General features: G+C 46.7%; 2 protein-coding genes across 9 annotated transcripts in view; one reads left to right on the top strand and one right to left on the bottom strand.

Moving 5' to 3' along the window:
• klc1b (kinesin light chain 1b) overlaps positions 1-17,626 on the bottom strand; it is a 38,689-nt gene extending 21,063 nt beyond the window's left edge. Inside the window, exons 1-7 of one of the 8 annotated variants that reach the window (XM_062519557.1) lie at positions 17,603-17,626; positions 4,581-4,850; positions 3,469-3,699; positions 2,023-2,101; positions 1,560-1,785; positions 669-756; positions 2-103 (exon numbers count right to left, since the gene is read on the bottom strand). In XM_062519557.1, coding sequence (XP_062375541.1) covers positions 2-103; positions 669-756; positions 1,560-1,785; positions 2,023-2,101; positions 3,469-3,699; positions 4,581-4,829 — 975 coding nt within the window. In that variant the 5' untranslated portion in view covers positions 4,830-4,850; positions 17,603-17,626. Of the gene's footprint in view, position 1; positions 104-668; positions 757-1,559; positions 1,786-2,022; positions 2,102-3,468; positions 3,700-4,580; positions 4,851-12,062; positions 12,348-16,996; positions 17,524-17,602 lie in introns of those variants that run through there. The other 7 variants (XM_062519560.1, XM_062519559.1, XM_062519558.1 and 4 more) reach the window with 7 other exon arrangements.
• Positions 17,627-17,691: 65 nt separating this feature from the next.
• mrpl2 (mitochondrial ribosomal protein L2) lies at positions 17,692-22,152 on the top strand. The gene is made up of 8 exons (XM_062519554.1): positions 17,692-17,781; positions 18,274-18,368; positions 18,463-18,667; positions 18,773-18,914; positions 19,032-19,147; positions 19,302-19,412; positions 19,702-19,775; positions 21,513-22,152. The coding sequence occupies exons 2-8, from the start codon at positions 18,303-18,305 to the stop codon at positions 21,723-21,725; spliced, it is 927 nt and encodes a 308-aa protein (XP_062375538.1). The 5' UTR covers positions 17,692-17,781; positions 18,274-18,302; the 3' UTR covers positions 21,726-22,152.
• Positions 22,153-22,207: the final 55 nt, after the last annotated feature.

Raw genomic sequence — 22,207 nt, 5'->3', positions numbered from 1 at the left:
CCTTCTCGCGGATCTCCAGGGCTCTCTTGCAGAGCGGCTCGGCCTCCTTGTACTTCCCCCTCTTCCCGTACAGCACGGCCAAGTTGTTGAGCGTGGCAGCCACCTGAGGACACACACACAGACACACAGACACACAGACACACACACACTTTTGCTATCACATTGATGCAGTCTGTAGGTGATGTTATACTAAGACCAGAAATGATGGGGGATTTTGTGACATGGTGAAAATTGACCGATTTATTGAGCTGCGTATCTTCATCAAACTGCTGACAACTTCATTAAGCATGGCTGGTTGATTTACATGGTGATTCTAATGATAGGCAAATCTGTGTTCAGACAGGAAGTAATGTTTTCCAAATGAAGATTTAATATCTTCTCCTGGGCCCTAATGTATCTAGGCTTGATGGCTCTGATGGATGAGACATCATTAAAGCTGGAATCAGAGAAATAAAAACACAGCAGTTGGCTAATGGCAGCCAGTAATGCATCACAACATCGGTGTTGCCAAGCCATGAGGCATTCGGGGACATTAATGTGTGCGCGTACGCGCGTGTGTATGTGTATGTGCGTATGCGTGCGTGCGTGTGTGTGTGTGCATGTGTGTGTGTGTGTGTGTGTGTGTGTATGTGTGTGTGTGTGTGTGTGTGTGTGTGTGTAAAACTCACCGCAGGATGGTCCTTGCCCAGTGTTTTCTCTCTGATAGACAGGGCATCGTTCAGCAGGTGGGCCGCCTCTTTGTACTTGTTCTGGTCCCTAAACACGAGAATCCACATGATGAGCTTTTTGGAAGTTCTCTCTCTTTGCTCTACCCTGTGCGCCAAGCTTTAAATCCACACCAAATGTCTACACACCGCCAAGAAACACATTTACTTTCCACAGCTGGTGGACGATTTATCCAAAGAGGCTTACAGTGTAGTGGAAGGTGCACGTTTTTATCAGTAGTCTTGCTGCGGAGGGAAAGGAACCCACCCGCAAGCTGAAATGCTGCTGGCATTAATGCAGCTAAACCACTTTAGCGAAACTTAACTAAAAATGGCAGAGGCACGCGCCATAAACCTAAATCACTCTAGTGAAACGTGCAGCTTACAGCCGAGGTTTACCGCGCAACGCTAAACCTGTTTAGCAAAAACTTGGAGACTACAGGAGAAGTTGCAGGAGAATTTAGCCAAATGATGAGACTGAGACTAACAGAGACAAGACAGAGGGGAAAAAACGAGCGTGAAGAAATTCCTCAAGTAAGATAGATAGATAGATAGATAGAGAGTCTTTATTATCCTATAAAGGATATTCTTCTTCACACTTCATTTCATCCATAAAAGTCCATAAGTAAGTAAGTAAGTAAGTAAGTAAGTTTAAACTGTATAGCACATTTCATACCAAAGTGCTTCACAGGTAAAAAGAAACAGATTAAAGACAATTCAAACATAAACAACAGCTTACACCTCCAGACAACAACCAAAACAACAGAGAAAGACATACACATATAGACAAGGATACATGTGGCATCAACATCCATTTGTTACACAGGAACCTGCGATCAACAGCGGCGCACTCACCTGTAGACCAGGGCCAGGATGTTGAGCATGGTGGCCACGTCGGGGTGGTCGTGTCCGGAGGTCTTCTCCAGGTCCTCCAGGGCCTGCTTGCACAGCGGCACGGCCACCTCGTAGCGGCCCTGCGAGGCGTACTGGATCACCAGGTTGTGGAGGGTGCGCAGGCGCGCCGGGATCTCGTAGCCGCCCTGCTGGGCTGCCGCCACCGCCGCGCTGTGCTGCTGGGGCACTGCAGGAGGGAGTCGGGGGGAGGAGGAATCACATCCAGGTTAAAGGTCAACTCAAGTAAGAGGCAATAAAACACATGATGAAATGAACGCCATCTTCATTTATTGCTGTAGCTGTAGCTAAAGCACAATCCAAAGCAGCATGCAAATGAATTCATAATATACTATCCAACTTGTTTAGCCAACATGGATGAGGGAGGGCAAAGCACCAGATATCTGACAGCACTCTCAACGCTCACCTCCTTGGACGTGCTCCTCCTCGTCATTGGGGAAGAGGTCATCCAGAGAGTCCTTGGGAGTCTCGCCGTCCTTCTCCTCCTGGTCAGAGAGATCACAGGGAGATGGGAGATGAGACCGACCACTAACGAGACAGCTTCATCAGCATATTCGGAAACAAGAAGCCGTCTGACTCACAAAGCAAGGCCAGAAAAATCACAACTAAGGCGAGCGGCATGAAAATTCATTAAACCGCGTGCGCAACGTCTCACCGAGGATCAAAGCCGTATCTCTGAACGATATCTAAACTGCGTGAACCGAGTGTGCTGTGTCTGACATATCTAAATGAGATCTAAATGTTTCTCATTTACATTCCGCATCTTCAAAAAGAATCCAAAACGAGGCTGTGCCGAGCCGAAAACCCAGCACTTTCACTTTTTTCTCTCAGCTTGGCATCTTTTAAAGACCTTAAAATGCCAAAGCTTGGCCAGAAGATGAGCCCCAGAGGATTTTCCTCTCCCTCTACCCCCCCTCTCTCTTTCCCTCGTTCCTTCTCTGATCGCTTACTGATGGAGTCTGTAGCTATTACTGTCACCACCCAGCTTGAGCGTCTCCAAAACCAGAAGAGCAGAAGGAAGAGAGAAGAAAACAACAGGAGGGAAGAGAGAAGCGAGGAAGCAGATAAAAGAGGAGGAGAAAGAGGGGATGGGTGGAGGAGGGTGGGGGAAGAGGGGATGGGGGGAGGGGGGGAGGGGGGAGAGTATTGGGGGATCTGAGCTTGCCTCCAAAATCAATGCTCAGACTCTGACTAGGCAGGCTCCAGTTAACATCCCGCAGACTCCAGCCCGTTGTACAGCAGCAGGCACACAAAACAAACTCCTGATTCAATCACAGAGTTACTGAACTTGCTCGGTGAGGAACAATTCAGGAGGCCTTGAAGAAATTGCTCAATTGCATTAAAATGAAAGGAGGCCGATTTTGTGTATCAAAGCATGCCTAATTTAGTTCTTAAAAAAGCCTGTTTGCCTGTTGTGTAACTGCTCATCACAATCAAAAGATCTTTTGCCATTGTTCTTGAGACATATGAATATTAAGCATTAAGACTGGATGCCTGTGCTTGTTTGTGCCTATGTGCTCCCCTACCTGGTTCATGAACTCCAGGAATGTGTGTTTGTGTGTGTGTACTCTGGGTGAGACATTGTCATTGTACTTCTTGAAGTGGTTCATGAACTCCAGGTTTCTCTCCCTGTGTGTGTGTGTGTGTGTGTGTGTGTGTGTGTGTGTACTGCTACTGTGGGAGCGACATCCTCATCATACTTTTTGAGTTGGTTCCTGAACTCCAGGTTTCTGTTTGTGTCTGTGTCCTACTCCCTGTGGGTGAGACGTCCTTGCTGTACAGTACATCTTGAGCTGATTCATGAACTCCAGGTATGTGTGTGTGTGTGTATGTGTGTGTGTCCACCACTCACCGTGGGCGAGACGTCCTCGTCGTACTTCTTGAGCTGGTTCATGAACTCCAGGTGCTTCTTCTCCTCCTCCAGCTGGGCCACGCTCTGCTCGCTCTTCTGCAGCTTCTGCTGCGTGTTGGCCAGCTCGTCGCGCAGCCACTGGTTCTCCTGGCACAGGCGCCGCACCTGCGCCCGCAGCTTCTGCTTCTCCGACTCCACGGCGTTCAGGTGGTTGGACAGCGCCATCATCACCTGCGGGCCCGCCATTGGAAGGGAAGGACAAGGGAGAGAGAGAACGGGAGGGGGACAGACCGGCAACGTTTAGCGAAAATGAGAGGAAAAATGAGGAGAAGAAGAAACGTATGGAGAAGTGTGTGTGTGTGTGTGTGTCTGTGTGTATACTTTTGGTGTGTCTGTGGGGCGTGTATAGACTCAGTGGCAGTGCACACTCACTCACACACGCACACACACATACACACACACACACACACACTGAGTGAATCACCGGCCGCTGGCTCATTACTCAGTTTCCCGTTTATCTGAACCCACACGGTGCCCCAAAACATGCCCTCTTAACAGCTCTCCAAGGATGTCTTTTAAAAACTCTATTTTGATCTCGCCAAGATTAATGGCCTAAGTTGATGGGCACCGATGCAGCACCCCCAACCCCCCCCCCCCCCGTCCCCATGGGTGTCTCTTTAATAGTGCCGCTCTTCCTCCTTCACAAGCCTGAGGAGCGCTCTTATCCGCAATAATGAAGCGACACAGTGGGACTCTGTTCAGCGCCGTTTCATTTATTATAAAAAAGCGCGCTATTCGCGGTGTAAAAGAAAGATAATTTCTAGGAGATGGGTATATTGATTTGATCCACGCTCGCCTTGTGTCACACTGAGCTCTTCTCCTCAATCATTTCTACCAGAGAGAAAGAGATAGAGAGAGAGACAGGCAGAGACAGACAGACGGAGATAGAGAGAGGCAGACAGACAGAGGCAGAGAAACAGACAGAGACAGAACAAGTGAAAGAGAGAGAGTGAGAGAGAGTCGGAGAGAGAGAGAGAGAGAGAGAGAGAGAGAGAGAGAGTCAGACTGACAGACAGACAGACAGAGAGACACACACACACAAACACACACACCTGTGCCTCGCCGAGTCCCAGCTCGATCATCTCCACGGACTTGCGCAGCAGGTTGGACTTCTCGTGCACCAGGTTGGCCTCCTCATCCTTCTTGAGGCACTTGATGGTCTCCAGCAGGCTGTGCAGGATGGAGTTGTGCTCGTTCTTCAGCGCCTCCAGGCCCTGGATCACCAGCTTGGTGTTGGAGATGATCTCTTCCTGGGACAGCTTCTCCAGCTTCTCCTCCCGCGGGTACACCATGGTGGACATCGTCTCTACTGGAGGACCGACCTGGACACAGTGGAGAAGAAGCACGTGAGCCACTACACCACAGCATAAAGACCTGAATCAGTGGTTCTAAAACTGTGGTACGGGTACCACTGGTGGTACGCAGACTCTCTGTTGTGGTACTCCAGGAGTCTCCAAGATGTTTTTTTTTTTAAGAAGACAAAATAATCACTTCAAATGAGAGATAGAAATATATATGAAAAATCACTACATTTAAAATAGTTTTTATCTTTCTCGAAAACAAAACAAAACCATGCAAAACAGTATGGTCAATGTAAAACATAAATTGGCCTACGCTACCGGATTTTAATGCTGCTCATAATGGTGGAGAGTCAGTTGTTCTCTGAGGTGGTACTCATTGTGAAAAGTTTGAGAACCACTGACTTAAATGATGTCTGCCCTCTACTACAGTACCATTAACAACAACGGCTGACGTTCCATGAATGACCTCCATGACTGTGATGTTCAAAGTGCCTACGGCAACATAAAGGATGGGCAGTGCTGCCTTTCCCTATGGACATTTGATGATACATGTACATGTCTGTTTGTTTTCATATTCTGAGTATCAGATCTGGAGGGTAATGTTGTGGAAAGAGAGAATATTGGACGCTAAATGCAAGAAGAAATAAATGCCACCTCGGCTCTACCAGATGGCAAGTTGCAGATAGCCTGAAGCACACCACAGCAATTAACCCAAATGAAACATAAATCACTTTGAGCACTGTTTGTAAACTGGGGAAGAACTTTTCATTCCATACGGGCCTTTAAAAAATAAGGCAACACTTCAGAGCGCGGCGTCAGCACACACCTAATAAACAAAACAGTCTCAAAGTCTCTGTTTTCATGCTCTGAACGTCAACACGATGACACTCAAGAAAGTGATGGCTCAGAGCAAGGTCTCAAAAGTACATTGGTAGCGATCTTCTGAACAAGTACATTAGACGCGAGGCTACGGGGCTGCGTCTCATCGATCTGACGGAGCGTGACCAAGCGGCTGCGGGAACTAAACGGCCGTCGGAGCTGGCAAACATTAGTCACGCTGGAGAGTTGAGGCCGGAGTGGCACTTTTTAGCACCCCGCTGATAAGATGTGCCGCGCATGAGGGAACACACACACACACACACACACGCACACACACGCACGCACGCACGCACGCACGCACGCACGCACGCACGCACACAGGGGCTCTTAGGAGATCACCTCAATTCCTGCTGAGTGTATGACTGTGAGCAGAACAACTTCAGTGGGGTGGGGTGGGGTGGGGTGACGAAGTAACAGAAGTGACAGTGAGACAGGACTGGCAAACAAAATAAACAAACAAACAAACAAACAACAGAAGAGAGACCCAAAGGAGAGTCAAAAGACACGAGAGATGCAGAGGAATGTCAACAGCGGCGAGGGGAGCAGGTGGCTCTTGGCACAACAACCATCAATTCAAGAGGAAGCTAGAGGCAGTTCCAACCAACCCTCAGTGTGATTGAGTCCATGGCATGCAACCATATGGAAGACAGCATATGCTACCCTGCTGGAGCTGGGCTATGCCTTCTTTTAGCATCCTAAGGGCTTTCAAACCAGGGCCCCCTGCCTTTACCAATAAGGCAACACTTCAGAGCACGGCGTCAGCACACACCGAATCACCAAAACAATCTCAAAGTCTCTGTTTTCATGCTCTGAACGTCAACACGATGGCACTCAAGAAAGTGATGGATCAGAGCAACGTCTCAAAAGTACATTGGCAGCGATCCCCCCCCCCCCCACACACACACACACAAACACACTGATAAGATGTGCCGCGCATGCACGCACACAGACTTAAGAGCCATACAAAGTCATAGAAATCAATTTTTTTAACAATCCGATAACATGATTTACTTCTACTACTTTAGGATTTACTTCTCAATTTCCACTTCTCAGCAACGGATCAGATTGAGATCAGAAATAAGTTCGAAAATAAATTCCCCGTCAAGTGCAGATGATCCTTTACTGTAAACTAAATGACTTTTATCCTGCTAAGAAGAATGAGAATGAGTGGCTGTTATATAACCAGAGCCACTCATCTGGATGTGTTGTTGTCGTTGACACAGGAAAGCTCACGACTCACAAACACCTCAGTCCGGCCATATGCCACTTGAAATTAGCGGGTGTGCCATCTTGCTTACACTTCCAATTAGAGTGGAGTTGGCATGGCGATGATGTGACTCACGATGCTTTCGGATCAAAACAGCTGACTGGGCACGAGATGACCTTGGTATCTGTCCTGGTGCCCACCCCGCCCCCTCTCAGCTGGGCACAGCTGCAGCCCCCTTGGCTGGCAGGAGAAACACCAGCCGCTGCCAAGCAGCACAGGGCCCACATATTTCCACCACTATTGTGCAGACTTGCTTCATAATGTGGAGGAATGATGCAGAGAGAGAAAAGTGTGTGGGGGAGAGAGAGAGAGAGAGAGAGATAGAGAGAGAGAGATGGAGAGAGAAAGGGAGAGAGAGAGAAAAAAAAGATAGAGAGAGAGGGAGAAAAAGAGAAAGAGCTGGCAGTGAGGACACCCGGCCTGAGCGCCATCTGTCTCCGAGCCCGTAACGTGCACACGGCGTGGCCCCGGCAACAGATTTACGAGGGCGCCCGCCACGCCCTCATTCAGCCCAGCGCTTCCACTGTGCTTTTCATCGCGCCGCTGTCGGAAGCGGGCCAAGGACAAACGCACGGCCGCCAACACACACACACACACACACACACACACACACACACGGCGTGCAGGCGAGGTGACAAGCCGTAACTCACTGGGCAGGACGCATGGCAGGGCTCTAACCAGCATGGAGGAATGTTTACGCACCACTGACTGGACAGGACAGCTGATCTAGGACACATCACCCGCCCCCCCAACCCCCCTTGGTGATATTTACTGTTATCTTTTAAACAGATCCTGGATCAGTTATTGAATGAGTTAATTCACAAATAAATCACTGGATGGCCTTAGAGCCCAATGAAGGGAATAATCTAAAAGGGTGTAAGCACCAGGCTTCTCCTGAGGGGACTTGGGACACGTAGGCGTTTTCATTCTTCTTTACCCGCATCTATTCAGTCACAGACTGCATAAAAAGCAGCTACCTAAATTAAGGCTTAAAATAGCACGTCATCATCTGACCACCACGGCACATCCAAACCGCAAGCAATCCCCTGCATCAGACGCTCTGTCTGCACTGTGTAGGAGCAAGCAGCAGCAAGCCTAACCCCCTGTAGCACACGGGCAGCAGCAGAAGCACAAAGCCCCCGCTGCAAAGCAATAACTGGAACAGTATGGTGGAGGCTTGTGTGTGTGTGTGTGTGTGTGTGTGTGTGTGTGTCTGTGCCTGTGGGGGGCTGCTGAGGCCGGAGGATGATGGATGGGTCGGTTTTAGCGTTCCTGACACCAGCGCCTGCAGACAGTTAGCTAATGACTGGTGGGAAAGCGGTGCATGATGGGAGATGTAGTCAATCTCGCCTGAGCGCCGTGGAGGTGAAGAAGGGCATACAACTCCAAGGCTAAAAACACCAACTTCGATCGGTCGGACTGCACAGGCCTTTCAGGAGCACAGTCCACAACACAAGCGCCTACACAAGGGTACGATTAAACTGCACTACCGAGGACATCTAGACAGGGCAAAAATAGACACACAAAAATAATATCCCAGTCACCCATGAGATAATGGGGGCTTTTATACACTCTTTTGCACTGCAGGCTGGAGAGGCAGTACGTGTAAATAAGGCAGCCTGGGCGCTCCGTGACTCATTTTACCTCCAGAGAGCGCACTCAGATGCAGGGGGCACTGCTGCGTCATCCGGCAGCTGCTCTTAGCCTCCTGGAGCCCGCTGGGCCCTCTGGGGACGGGGCCTGGTGGGTGGGGGTAGGGTGGGGGGTAGGGTGGGAGCGCTGACGGTTCCCCGGAGGTGACATAATAAACAACCAGCGCTACTGACGCTTAGCATTTTTATGAGCCGTTAACTTCCAAGGCTGTAGCTGCGCTTCGCTTCGCCTCTCTTTCTTGCCCTTTCTTTCTGGTCCCATCACGGCAAAACCTCAATTTATGCCCAGTGACACAATTGTCCCCAAGGGGGGGAAAAAAGGAGATGTGGGGGTTGTTGTAAGTCTGCGTGTGTGTGTGTGTGTGGTGTGTGTGTGTGTGTGTGTGTGTGTGTGTGTGTGTGTGTACGGACGTGCATGTGTGAATGAATGTCATCAATCATTCACAATGGGACAAAAAAGGTCTAGACTGTAGTGTGTAGCTATGTAGTGTTCTTGCTCCAAGCCTCTCCAACTACCCTGGAAAGAATTGCATCTGCTTTGGAATTTCGCCACACCTTGCACGCACGCATTTAATAAAGACATCCCTGGACTTGTTCAAGCTTCCAAGAGGGATCCATAAAGGATGAGTCACCGGAAAGGGTTAACCCCAAAACCACAGATGCTACAGATGAGGTGACTGCTATTTTGCCGGACGCTGGTTCTTCCTCCTCCTCCTGTCTCGTCGCCACGTCAGACAGTGGCCTACCTAAAGGTCAGTGAATCAGCAGGCTATGATTGATCTGCCACACAGTTCTCCTGCACTGAACTCAGACTACGAACACAAACAGCTCACACAAAACGTCTCCATCCACAGTCTCCCTGACCACTCTGGATACGGTCGCCTCAGTCTCGATCTCAATCTCAACTAAATAAGTCTACATTTTGAAACTGTTGAATCTTGCTATCGCCTCTCTCCGCGACAAACTAGTATATCTGGCACGTTGCGGAAAGCTTCAAATTTATGGGAGGGCAGAGCTATGCTTTAGCCTATAATGAGGATATTAGGCTGAATTATGCACAGCTAATCACAAACCCTCCACTTACACTGTGGCAAGTAAGAAGGACGAATTTCCCTATAAAACCTAAAGTTTACTCTAATGATCTCGACCCGTGTAATAATCTTCAGGGCAGAGTTTGTGGTTATATGCCGAGAAACCAGTGAAAATGAGGGCAGAGTCTAAGCCATTCAACGCAGAGTAAGTGGCAATTAGGGTCCTGTCAAATACAACACGGTGGGTGAACTTGGGAGGGGGAAGCGTGAAGGGTGAGTCTAAGGTTACTTTGAGTTCAAATACAGGCTCGGAATAGAAAAAAAAGTACCACATTAATGTTTAAAAAGACTTTAAATTATAATGCCAGACTAGCCCAATTGTGTCTTCAGAAGATGACATGGACCACTAAGGGATGCATAGCCAGCTGCTGCATCAGTGTGTCTTACTCGTTTTCACAGCTGTATTCCTGAGAACACCTCTACTCAAACACAGCAATAAATGACCAAATGTTGGATCAAGCGCTCTCTGACACAGGAGTAATTGCTTGATTAACGCCAACGCATACTTAATTTCACGATCAGTCCGACAGCTGCATTCAATTGGACGGTATCCACCTTTACAGCTGCAAATTCTCGGCGTTCGCTTCGCCTCGCCTCCCCTACCTTACCTGAAGGCACACTGAAGAACATAAAAGCAACATCGTGACTTGTCTGATTTGCCGGCGGGCTGCGCTGATGGGGGGGGGGGGGGGGGCTTTAATCCAGGCGCCTGTGGGGGATTAGCAGAAAGTCTCTGAGGAGTGTGAGGAGTGCTGGGATTAAGGCGCTGTTTGAAGAGGTGACTGGGATGAAGGGGGCGTTCTATCTGACAACAAACGTCAGAGACGCTGCCACCACACAACACCACATCCCTTTGATCAGCAAACACTCGCACACTCACACTGCTGCTCCACAATTAAGCCCGTCTGACATTTAAAAAGAGCCTGTTGAAAAATCATGCACTAAAAAAAAAACAATTCTTTTCAGCAACGGTTGACTGGAATAGTGTTGCTTGGGCACAGGCAGATATGAGCCCGCAGAGACCTCAACAGGAGAAACGCAAATGGGGAAAACAGACTCCGTGCCAACATAAAGAGGAGCACTTCTAACAGCTCACGGCTACATAAATACTAATATTCTGCTGCAAGCAGGGAGGTTTATTATGGCAGGTATGCAGGAAAGGGCTGCAGAGGCCATCATGTCGATATTGCACAGATCGTATTCCACAGGGGAGTTCTTATTAAGCACAAGTTCAGGCTTTCAAATTGATAAGAGCTGACACGACAGCCCAATAGATAAAACTAATATTGCTAAAATGTTGTACTGAACTACATTCAGGATGTTGGTTATGCTTGCCCATTTGATTAATGCCTAGATATGACATCGTAAGTACTGTCAAATTCTGAGGATGTGGTAAACAAAGCTGACAGTGACCCTTTTGAATAAAAGATTGCATGCTTCTGGCGTAGACAGTTGCAAGAGCTCTGCCTGTGCAAAACACGTCAAATGTAAAGACGGTGGTGTGTGTGTGTATGTGTATCGGTAGTTGCAAAAATCCAGAATCTGAATGACAAAACCTACAGGTCATCAGGACTCTTTGGAGGACTTAGTATTTATTATTTTTCAGTTTGATCAAATGTAATGTACTACACTACAGCACACATAATGTACGTGTACACCCACATATAACAAAATCCTTGCTCCAAAGACTGCACTGAGGACACAGATTGCCCATCAGCATAACTAAATCAGTCCACCAGCTAGAAGAATGGTGGACAGAAGCCAATCAGACAATGCATGAGCAATGTGATTAAAATGCGCCCAATCAACCCATCAGGGGTCCCCAAGGCAGACACGCGTTTGGGGAACAAAGGGACACGGGGGACTCACAGTTTTGGGCAATGGGAGAACAGAACACCACAATACACCCAACAACAACAACAACAACAACACATCACCACAAATATGGCACAGAACCCTACATCCACATAGACATCGCTCACAAAAACTAGATGCCGCAATGGGTTAGTCTGGCACGACAGAGTAAACTTTCTAAATCCAAATCAGCTACTCTGAGTACAATTCAAAACATCAAGACTTGCTTACAAAAGCGTAGAAGCCAAGTGACAAGGCACTAGGGCAGACTGCGCCATAAGGGAACGACAAAAACATCACTCACAGGATCAAATCAATAAGTGGATCCGATTTGTCTTCCGCCAATTTTCTCCAAACGCAATTCCTAGTCCGCGTTACTTTTCACAAGACTCCCATCGCACAAAGCCGTGCCGTGCCGAGCATCGCCACAAAGCTGTGTGTGTGTTGTCAGCGGTGAGCGCCGCGATCGCCGGGGAAGTGTTTTGCCTACCTCAGCCTTAGCAGGCGCTCCTCATAACCCAGCGCCAGGAGTGCAGGGGGAAGGACACAAACAATGACTCCACCACCGGCGACGAGAATTACAAAAAAACCACACACACACACACAAAGCGTCACCCCCCGAGCAGTTACCGTAGCAACACCATCCACCGCAGAGCGCGAGTGTAAAATCCGGCTGCTTTCGGGCGCCGAGGGCACGGCTCAGAGTGTGTGTGGATGCGCTGAGGAAACAGGAGAGCGAGGGATGGTAATGAGTGTGTGTGAGCCGAGTGTGTGTGTGCGTGTGTGACCTTCCCTCTCTCTCTCTCGGCTCTCTCGACAACAGCAAACAGCGGAGAGCTGTGGAGTCATCAGGGATCAACCCCGCCCTCTCAGCATCAAGCGAGAGAGATATAGAGAGATAGAGAGGGAGAGAGGGAGAGAGAGAGGGAGAGAAGGGGGGGATGGGGAAAGTGGCAGAGAGGAAAAGAGGGGGTGGCAGCACATTTAGACAACACCAGAGGCTTTGCAGTGGACCAGCACAAAAGACTGGGGCAATAGAGAATTGCATCACAGAGAGGCTTCACACAAACACACACAGACACAGACCACCCACCCCAAACACCAACACCAACAGCCCCCCCATCCCCAGCCTTCTCCCTATGCCTCCCAGTGTTTCTGCTTTCATGTACCAAGCCTTCATGCTGGGCAGGGGCATACTGTACGCTAAGCGCTCGCTAAGCGCTACCAGCCCTCCCCGCACCTCTCCCCAGGAGACTCGAGACCTTTCCAGGTACACAACGATGATGAAGTGAGCGGAGGAGACCGAGACAGGTGACCTTCATGGAGTGCCCCCTGCTGAGGCAGCAGTGGTGAGGTGTGGACGGACGCCGGGGGGGAAACGATGGAGATGGCGTCTGGAACCGGTCACGGGCTGGGCTGTTGACACGACGACAAACCGCAAAATGTGAGATGCACCCTGTATGAGCCGATCCAGCAGCACTCGGTTAGAATGCGCCGGACATCCTCATTACCCTGCCGCTGTACTGTAGAAATACTTCCCCTCAGGTCTCAATGCAATGCAGGCTAATTATTTTTTTATCTGCTCTGCATGTGATCAACAACTTAATGTTCCAGGGCTGGGCCATGGGAGCGAAAGAAAGAACAGAGCGGTTTAAGAGCCATGAAATCTTCAAAATCGACAGCGGACCACATAATGTTATGGAGAGGCACTTCTGAAGGGAGGGGGGGGGGGGGGGGCACTTGTGCTTCGGAGGGGCTGGTGGGGGTCTAGGGGCAGGGGGGCTTATGTAATGGAGCGAGCCCCTTGAGAGCCAGCAGATCTGCAGTTTCACTGCTCGGGGGTATGACTGCTCAGGGATGGACAGAGATCAGAGAGCCCTGTGTGAGTGGCTGTGCCCGGGCGGGCGGCTTGGCAGCAGGACTGCGCTATGCCAGAGAGTGGTGTGTGGCTGTTCTGCACAGAGCAGCACTCTGGCCGTGGCTAGCAATTTTCTCTTAGTCTGTCCATGCTGTCTAACCTAAGTTACCTAACCCAATCAGAACTCACAAGAGAACAATGTTGCTCAGTTCAGCCTCCTCATTTACATAACTATCTTAACACACTCTCACACACACACACACACACACACACACACACACACTTGAGAACAGGAGACCTGCCGCCGCCTCCTCCTCTTCCTCCTCCTCCTCTCTCTCCCCCTCTCGTCTCGTCCAAAAACCAAACCCGATGCCCCTGGGCGATTTGCTGCATCAACAGAGGTAAGACGAAGTGCAGCCCAGCCCAGCCCAGCCCTGGCTGCTGTCTCACCGCTGCGGTCGACAACAGCCGAGGAGAAGCACTCACAGTCCCAGCTGCAGCTGCCAGGCTCCCAGTGAGACACACACAAACACACACACGTTTCAAGAAGGAATCCGAAGACATGACCTCAGGAAGGAATAAGCCAAGCTACCTTATATGACAAATCTGACTGACGCCAGCGTGTTGTTGTAAGGTTGCGTTGTGTACATAGCTTACTCAAGGAGAAAATATGTAGCCTAAATTGTGCTGCAGTGATGGTTCAATCTAAATTATTTAGGACTGCAGTCTTTGTGCGTCCTGACCAAAGACTGCATTTCAACCCCAAAGTGCCCAACAACAGACTAAGGGGGCGAAAGACACTACGTTTACGTGTGTTGTGGGCTACTCTAACTGGCAGGGTCACTTGCACAGCTGTTGAGGGGACCATCCGTGCTGTTGACATGGTCATCACACATGCTGCTCCAGTCATGCCCCTCTCCGCTCTGGCATTTCCTGCCCTCTTTCCTCATGCCAGGGACATCACAGCAATGTTGCCCTTCCTCAGGACACTCTGCACTGTGACCCTCTACTACACCACACACACACACAACATACAGACACACAGACAGAGACACACACACACTTCAACTTGTTGCAGTACACTCTATCATGTCTGTCTAACAGAGGAAAATGAGGGGAGCATGACACATAACCAGTTCGATGAGCAGCAGGAGCAAGGGGCTACACACACACACACACACACACACACACACACACACACACACACACACACACACACAGAGAGAGACAGAGACACAGAGAGAGAGAGAGAGGGTGCGGCAGGCTGGTGGAACAGCTGAGAATGGGTGTGGTGGGGGATGTGACTGGGATGGGACACAGGGGCACTCCATCACAGAGGGCTGGCTGCCACTGAACCAGACAGCTGTTTCCTCGTGTGTGTGTGTGTGTGTGTGTGTGTGTGTGTGTGTGTGGAGGGGGGGCTGTATTCTCCCTTTGTGCTTGCAGTGCTGGAGCTACAACAAGCTCTTTGGTAGAGGCGCTCAATAGAAAGAAACAATCAAAAGCCCATCAACAAACGGCAATGCAACTTGTGTGCAAATTCTGTGCAGTGATCACCCATAAATGGAAAACAAATCAAGCGCAAAAAGAGGCATTGAAAATGCTACTCACCTCGTATTTCAAAACATTTGTACAAAACACTGCTAAAGTAAAAAGTGCTTCGCTAAAGGTACCTTTGTACTGGCAACAAATAGTCTACCCACAGACATTTACATATCATTTGCATCGCTTATTAGTCTAAGTGACAAGGAACAAATGTGACTGGACACCAAGAATAGTCACAAGGATATTTCCGCGTGATCCATGAGCCAACTTGTGATGAACCCAAATCAAGAATGTGTGACCTCAAGAGACTCAAAAGGCCTATTTAATTAACCTGCGTAATTTATAGACTGGCCCAGTAGGTAGTCTATTCTTGAAAATGGAGCACATTGGCGCAGGAGGTACTCAGGATTCCTGCAGTTTTTACCGAGTTTGGGTTGAGTTTACATGAATGAAACTCAAATCAACTCTCAGATTCCAAAGAGCTACCTACAAGACTTCTGCAATAGCAAGCCACAGGTATATTCAAGATTCACTTTCATTTATGCTGTTTTGGAAAGCAGTTTAAAGGATAGGACGCCCACTGTTCCCGTTACACAGCAAAACAACACACAAGTGAAGAAGAACATGGGTCCTGTAGCCCAATGTAGTGTTCAAAGGAATGTGAACATGAGGGACATTTGCATTAGTTAACTTTGTAAATATTTTAATTTTAACACAGGATGCAATCTCAAAAAGCAAACTGTGACGCATCAGACATCGAGTGGGAGTAAAAATTCAATAATTAGAGATACTGAAAAACGTCCTAAAGCCATACTGGACATCAACCTCTTCTCCATATTGCAATTGCCATACCAATAATCTGGAGCCGCACAAGAAGCAGAGAAGTCATCCATCACCTTCTAGTGGCATAAGCCATCCCAGATACTGCATTAGTAACTAGTAGCGGATGAGGGGTTTAAGAGTTTAATGGGTGATTAGAGAGCACTGCCCTCGGATTTAGATAAATCCAATTTAGCCAATAAGCACATTCAGCTCTGCTGAATAATATACTGCATCTTGTCCAGAAGACTCAACAACCTTCGATCATCAGCAGCAAATCTAAAGCATGTCAGAGTGAAACCATGCAATCCTCTGACTGCACACAAACTCTCAAACTCCTTTCCAAAGAGTTCATTTAAACTTGTATGCCATTTATACTGATTACGGAGGATATATGTTGCCTAGCTGAGTCAAGTTATAAAATGTCCAAAACACCTTGGAATCGGTCATTAAAGCTGTATGTGTCAATCTATTAAGGCAGCAGTTGACACACTCAGATTCACAAACATTCATAGACAAACCTTAGGGTTAGATTGTAAACAAAAAAGAAACCTACATCAATAATATTCACATGAGAGTTGACTGTTTACTGATCTTGGTATCTAAAGTTATGCAAAACAGCTTTCTCTTCGTACATTTTGAAAAAATATATGTGATGTATTCTTTCCTGAAAAGGTTGACAGATAACGTATGCGGCTGAATGCACTATTCTTTAGCGTCATAACAGAGAGGATCTTTGGTCATAATGAGTCGGCGAGCAAATTTTGTAATAACAAAGGCTTCGGTGAAGTCATATTCAGGGGTCGCCTATATCAAACAGTTGCTGGGGGGGGGGACAAAAATACCACAACTACAGACACAGTGGAAAATTGCAGTGGTCATTTAATTACCAGGAGTTCACTATTGCTCGCATCACATGGAACGTGAGGTCGCTGTGTGTGCATCAACCTTGTTTGACAGGTTGGGCAGGTCCATGATAGAGGCCTGCCACCCATGCATCAGATTTCGGAAAGTAGTCAGAATATTACGTCATATCAGTGTATCAGACATGTTTACTATTACATGCAACCATCAATAACCACGGTTTGGTAAATTCTTGAAATGTAATCTAGAACTCTAGCAACTAACAAGGTATAACGATAGCTAGCATAATACCACCGAGCTAGCGTGAGCGGGTACGCCAAATAAGCATGACATCATACCTCTCAGTATCTTCCCCAGGCGCGGGCTCGGTTGGTCGCGATCAGCTTCTTTTCTTTGCAGTAGTTGAACGAGACACACAGATTTAGAAATAATGAAATATCACATTGCCATCTGGTCACTTCTTTGCAGAAGGCAGCCTGGCTATCCCCGCCGCTACTGCAAGCAAACTGACTTAACACAATGTGAAACTGTGCAATTCGGACAGCTCAGCAGCTGGTAGACGCTGAAGTTCAGAACAATTTTTCGGCAAACAAACACACCGCAAACCGTTATGTATTTATGTCGTTCTAATAACTAATAACACCTGACTGGTTACTTTCACTAGATAACCGCAAATTCAATAGTATTTTTCAACTCCGTAAGCCCCGTGTCTTTTCCTAAACGGTTGAGCCTCTTTAAATCCAATATGTCCACCAGAGAAAACTAACAAGTCATTGGACCACTTGTACTTCTGACGTCTAGTTCTAGGTGTGGTCTTTATATATCGTGTTAAAGCAAAAATCGAATTCAGGTAAATTCAAACAAAGCCACGTGAACAGAAATAAATAATTCAAAACCAAATAGATTTTAAATGGAAAGTTGCAAATTGACATTTGATTCCTTACCGAAATGTTTTGTGATGGATCCACAGCACCTGGGGGCAGTGCTGAGCGAAAGGGTAGAACACTGCAGTAATCTGTTACGTAGAACAAGCCAGACGTCAGTGATATGCGACGTGCTGTGTTGCTGAAGGACACGAGAGTGTGAAGTAACGTTATGGATTAAAATATCAGAAAATACTACGGTAACTCTAATGCATAAACGAATTGCAAATGCGCAGTGTCATAACATTTCTACACACTTAGGATTGATGTGAAAAGTAATGGGAGAGATGTAACGATCCGTTAACTTGAATCGCATGTCATGTTGCGTGTGGCCTGTCAGTTACAGTAGAATTAAATAATGGTTAGGTTATCTTGCCTTTTGAGGAACATACATAACAATACGTCTTTTATTAAAGAAGTCCTTCGTTATCATCATATCATTATCATTTTTAAAAAGTCATTTGAGATACATTGAAACATAATAATCAATCCCAAAGTTGAAATACATGTTTGACATCAAGAACGTTGCGTCGCATAACAAACTGCAGGTTGACATTAAAATCTCGCAAACAATGGATGATATACAGTACGCCACCTCCATTTGGGTACATCCACTGCAACGTCAAGGGTAACGTACTAACATTTTTCTGTAAAAAAATGTCTGAAAGTGCATTTCCCCCTGATTGATGTAGGTTAGACATTGAAGAGGCCATCGGCAGTTATGGCAGTTTCGGCTCTCTCACGAGCCATGCGCGCTATAACTCTGACGGGAGGTGGTTGCAAACAGGTGTGTTACAAACAGTAATTATATGTCTTGCCTGTGTACGTCCATCGATAGTTTTAGTAGAATAACCAATCACTTTTCGACTCTGTTATTGTAGGGACTGCTCTGTAGCAGAGTTGTTGCTGAGAGCAACAGAGCCCCAGCAGCATCCCTCCTCCCAAGTTTCAACGGTGCAGTGTCTCAATGGCGGGGGTTACTCACAACAGCCTGCCTGGAACAGAACAAGACATACTGGAAACAGAGGGATAAGTACACCATTCGCCCCATTGGCATGAAAAAGACCGGAGGAAGGGACTGGACAGGTACTCGATTTCCTCAAGAATGTTTGCCTCTAACTGGTACATTTCACTGGTTTACCTCAGCATTTCCTAACATACATTTAATGTGCTGTTCTTACAACACATCAGGAAAGGTTCGGACACATGGTATTGGAGGTGGCCACAAACAACGACATCGCATTATAGACTTCCAGAGACTGCGATATGAAGACGGGAAAGAACCGCAGCCCTTTGAGGAGCGAATCGTCGAAGTTAGATACGATCCATGCAGGTTTGTAAATACAGAAACCTTTGAAATTTGATGCAGACAGTAGCAGATCACATGTGGAGGTGACAAAAATGTGAGAAATTGAAGGAACTGATTAACTTAACGCCATTCTTTCTTCAGGTCGGCAGATATAGCCTTGGTTGCAGGTGGTAATCGGAAACGCTGGATTATTGCCACAGAGAATATGGACGTTGGTGACCTCATCAAAACCTCTGGAGTTATTGGCCGCATGGCAGGTAAACAAACATTTATGTTCAAGCTAATTCCCAAGATCATACTGTACATACCCCAATACAGAGTAGAGAGGACTGTGGTAGTCATGAGTAAAAGTACATGGTCCATTATGATAGTATGATAGTATAATCTGCTTGTGTGTCTCTTCCCTGTCAGTCTCAGCCAAAGAGGGGGATGCCCATCCTCTTGGAGCCCTTCCAGTGGGCACCCTGATCAACAACCTGGAACTGTTCCCTGGCAAAGGTGCCAAGGTCATTCGCGCTGCAGGTATATCATCTGAAAACAACCCATATATTGTACCACTGATTGTATGTTTGTTTCTGTCTTGACTCAGCAATACAGTAGAAAGTGCATAGTCTGTTCTCATTTTTGACCACAAACTGTAAAAGTTAATGTTTTCGACTGATAACCTTTGAGTTGTTGCCGATACAGAGATTAGAGTTGTGTCCTCATGTCATTTACATTTAGAGTGGAGATTATACTAAAAATCCAAATCAATATCGGATTACCTTTAATCCTTGCTTCACTAACAAGGTCCTGTTTGTTAATAATGTAGGCACATCTGGAGTGCTTCTACGGAAAGTCAGTGGCACAGCTATTGTGCAACTGCCCTCCAAACATCAGATCCAGGTACAGTAAGAGACCTATTCACTATTACACATTCATAAAACTCACTGGCACTAACATGCAGGGGTGTGATTCTTCCACTCCGCAAGCCTTGTCCGTTCTCTAGTCACTAGTGGAATTCATTGAAAGTGACAGCTTGTTTCTTAGCAGAAGCCATGAAACGGTAAAGGTCAAATTATTTGTTTAAGAAGACATATTTATGAAGTTGTTGTTTTTTGTTGTTGTCTTTGCCTCGCGTTCGCGTCCAGTTTGATGTGTCTGGATTTTCCGATAATGACGACAATCTCCTATTGACTTTTAATTTCTGTGCGTGTAAACTAGTCTAGGCTACTGTGCTTGAAGTTAGCTGTGACTGACTAGCCTACTGGTTTTCATCGTTTTCACCACAAAGCCCGTCTACCTTAGGTCTACTAAATTGTTTAGTTAACACCTTGTCATTCCGCGTTTGTCCAGCCGTTCACCTCCGTGCGCCCCATGTCATTCAAAACATATTTCGGGATAGACATCTCACTATGAGAAAAAGTATTATGATAGTGCTAAGAGATTGACACTTTGGCATTCTTGGTAAACATCAGTCTTGCACATAATATTGAGCTGATGTTTTAGTGGGAATGGCCTATTGTAGCATTGTGCTGATACATGAAAAAAGTTGCCTATTTAAAGGCACAGTCTGAATTTTAACCCTAGCTCTCCATTGAGTGTGTGCACTTGAACAACTACGGTATGTAGGCTATACCAGTAGGGCCTGCCATTTAGGAGGAGAGGAGGACATGTTACTTTGGAAGGAGAGGGAGTGGTGCAATTTGATTTTCTTTCAAACTTAAATATCAATAATCTTCAAGCAACCTCTTCAATCAGCATCAATAGGCCTATACTAGACGACTGTAAGGGGGCAGGCTAAATGTTATCATAGGCCTATACTAAATAATGTAGTCAACATTATAACTTTATGTTGGTTTAAGTTGAAACAAAACATGAACTGAGAAAATCCATAATTCTACATCATTGTTGGCAAAATGATCATGATAGCCTATATTTCAGCCATATCTGCTTTAGTCTTAAATAGGCCCTTGGCTACTTTGATATAAATGAGTTTTCTTTAGGCCTTGTAGACTATATTGTAATATGTTATAATGTTTGAAATATATGTATCTCAGTCTATCAATAGTTCTCATAAAAGTCATCAGATGTCATCATTTAAGGGGTTATTTTTCAAAATTTTCTCATGGGGGTGCATGCCCCCGGACCCCCCTAGTAAATTACATTGAAGTGCACAGCAGCCGATACTATAGCACCTTAGCTATACACTAGAGCAGTAGGGGGGGGGGGGGGGGCCCAGCACTTGTCTTCTATCTTCATACCTGTTTGTCATTGCTAGCCCATTGGTGGTAGATCCCCTAATCGGCACACTAGAATCTTGTGAGTTCATAGGGACAAGGTCCATACGTTTCTCAGGAGGACTGTCCCTGTAGTAAGTTCAATATCAGGAACTCTGATTCAGCTAAGAAACAAAAGGCTGTGTTATAACTTGGGAACCAGTTATCTCTTCAATTATTTAAATGTTTTGATTCATAACAAACTAATTTGTTTTCTGTGACAGTGGAATTGCCATTCATCCAATAGAGTTTTGAAATGGCTAATAAAGACCACATATCCTGTTTTGCTATTGATGTTACATGTAATAAAAATAATATGATGGTACTTAAATGTTTTTTTTGTTCCCCCCCCCACTGCCAACAGGTATCAGAGACATGTGTGGCCACTGTAGGGAGGGTGTCTAACATAGACCACAACAAACGCATCATCGGTAAGGCTGGCCGTAACCGCTGGCTTGGCATCCGGCCCTCAAGTGGCCTGTGGCAGAGGAAGGGAGGCTGGGCCGGGCGGAAGATCAGACCACTGCCACCCATGAAGAGCTACGTCAACCTGCCCTCCGTGTCGGCCCAAACATGAGCGCGCTATCCCTCAACACAGACCCTGAACAAACTTGAAGAGACTATGATTTGTACTGAAAATCTGAGGGGGGGGGGGAAGAGTAATACCATGTCTTCAGGAGGTCTAACACATGGTTTATGTGAGGAAATGTGTGTGAGTTTGCCTGGCTAATTACTCTTAACCACCTGATATTGAACGGTGATAGCAGTTCAGTGTAAAATTCATCATACGAGTGACTCAGCACATTGTTGATGTATGTGCCAGCTGTACCAGACATGTGAGAGGAATATAGCCAGTCCTTTACAAGAATACACACATTTAAAGAAGGTTACAAACATTTTTCTTTATTAAACACAATCGCTTTTGTGAGCGCATGGGGGAAAAACAATACAAAATTCCAATATGTATGTACAACTATCATAAAACATGCAAAGGTTAATCCATGTTTTTAGTGGTATGTTTCATTTTTAAAAATACTGTCATATACTTCTATAATTTAA

This window comes from Sardina pilchardus, chromosome 18 (genome assembly GCF_963854185.1).
Source record: "Sardina pilchardus chromosome 18, fSarPil1.1, whole genome shotgun sequence".
NCBI classification, from domain to species: Eukaryota; Metazoa; Chordata; class Actinopteri; order Clupeiformes; family Clupeidae; genus Sardina; species Sardina pilchardus.
This window is presented reverse-complemented; position numbering and strand designations above follow the sequence as displayed.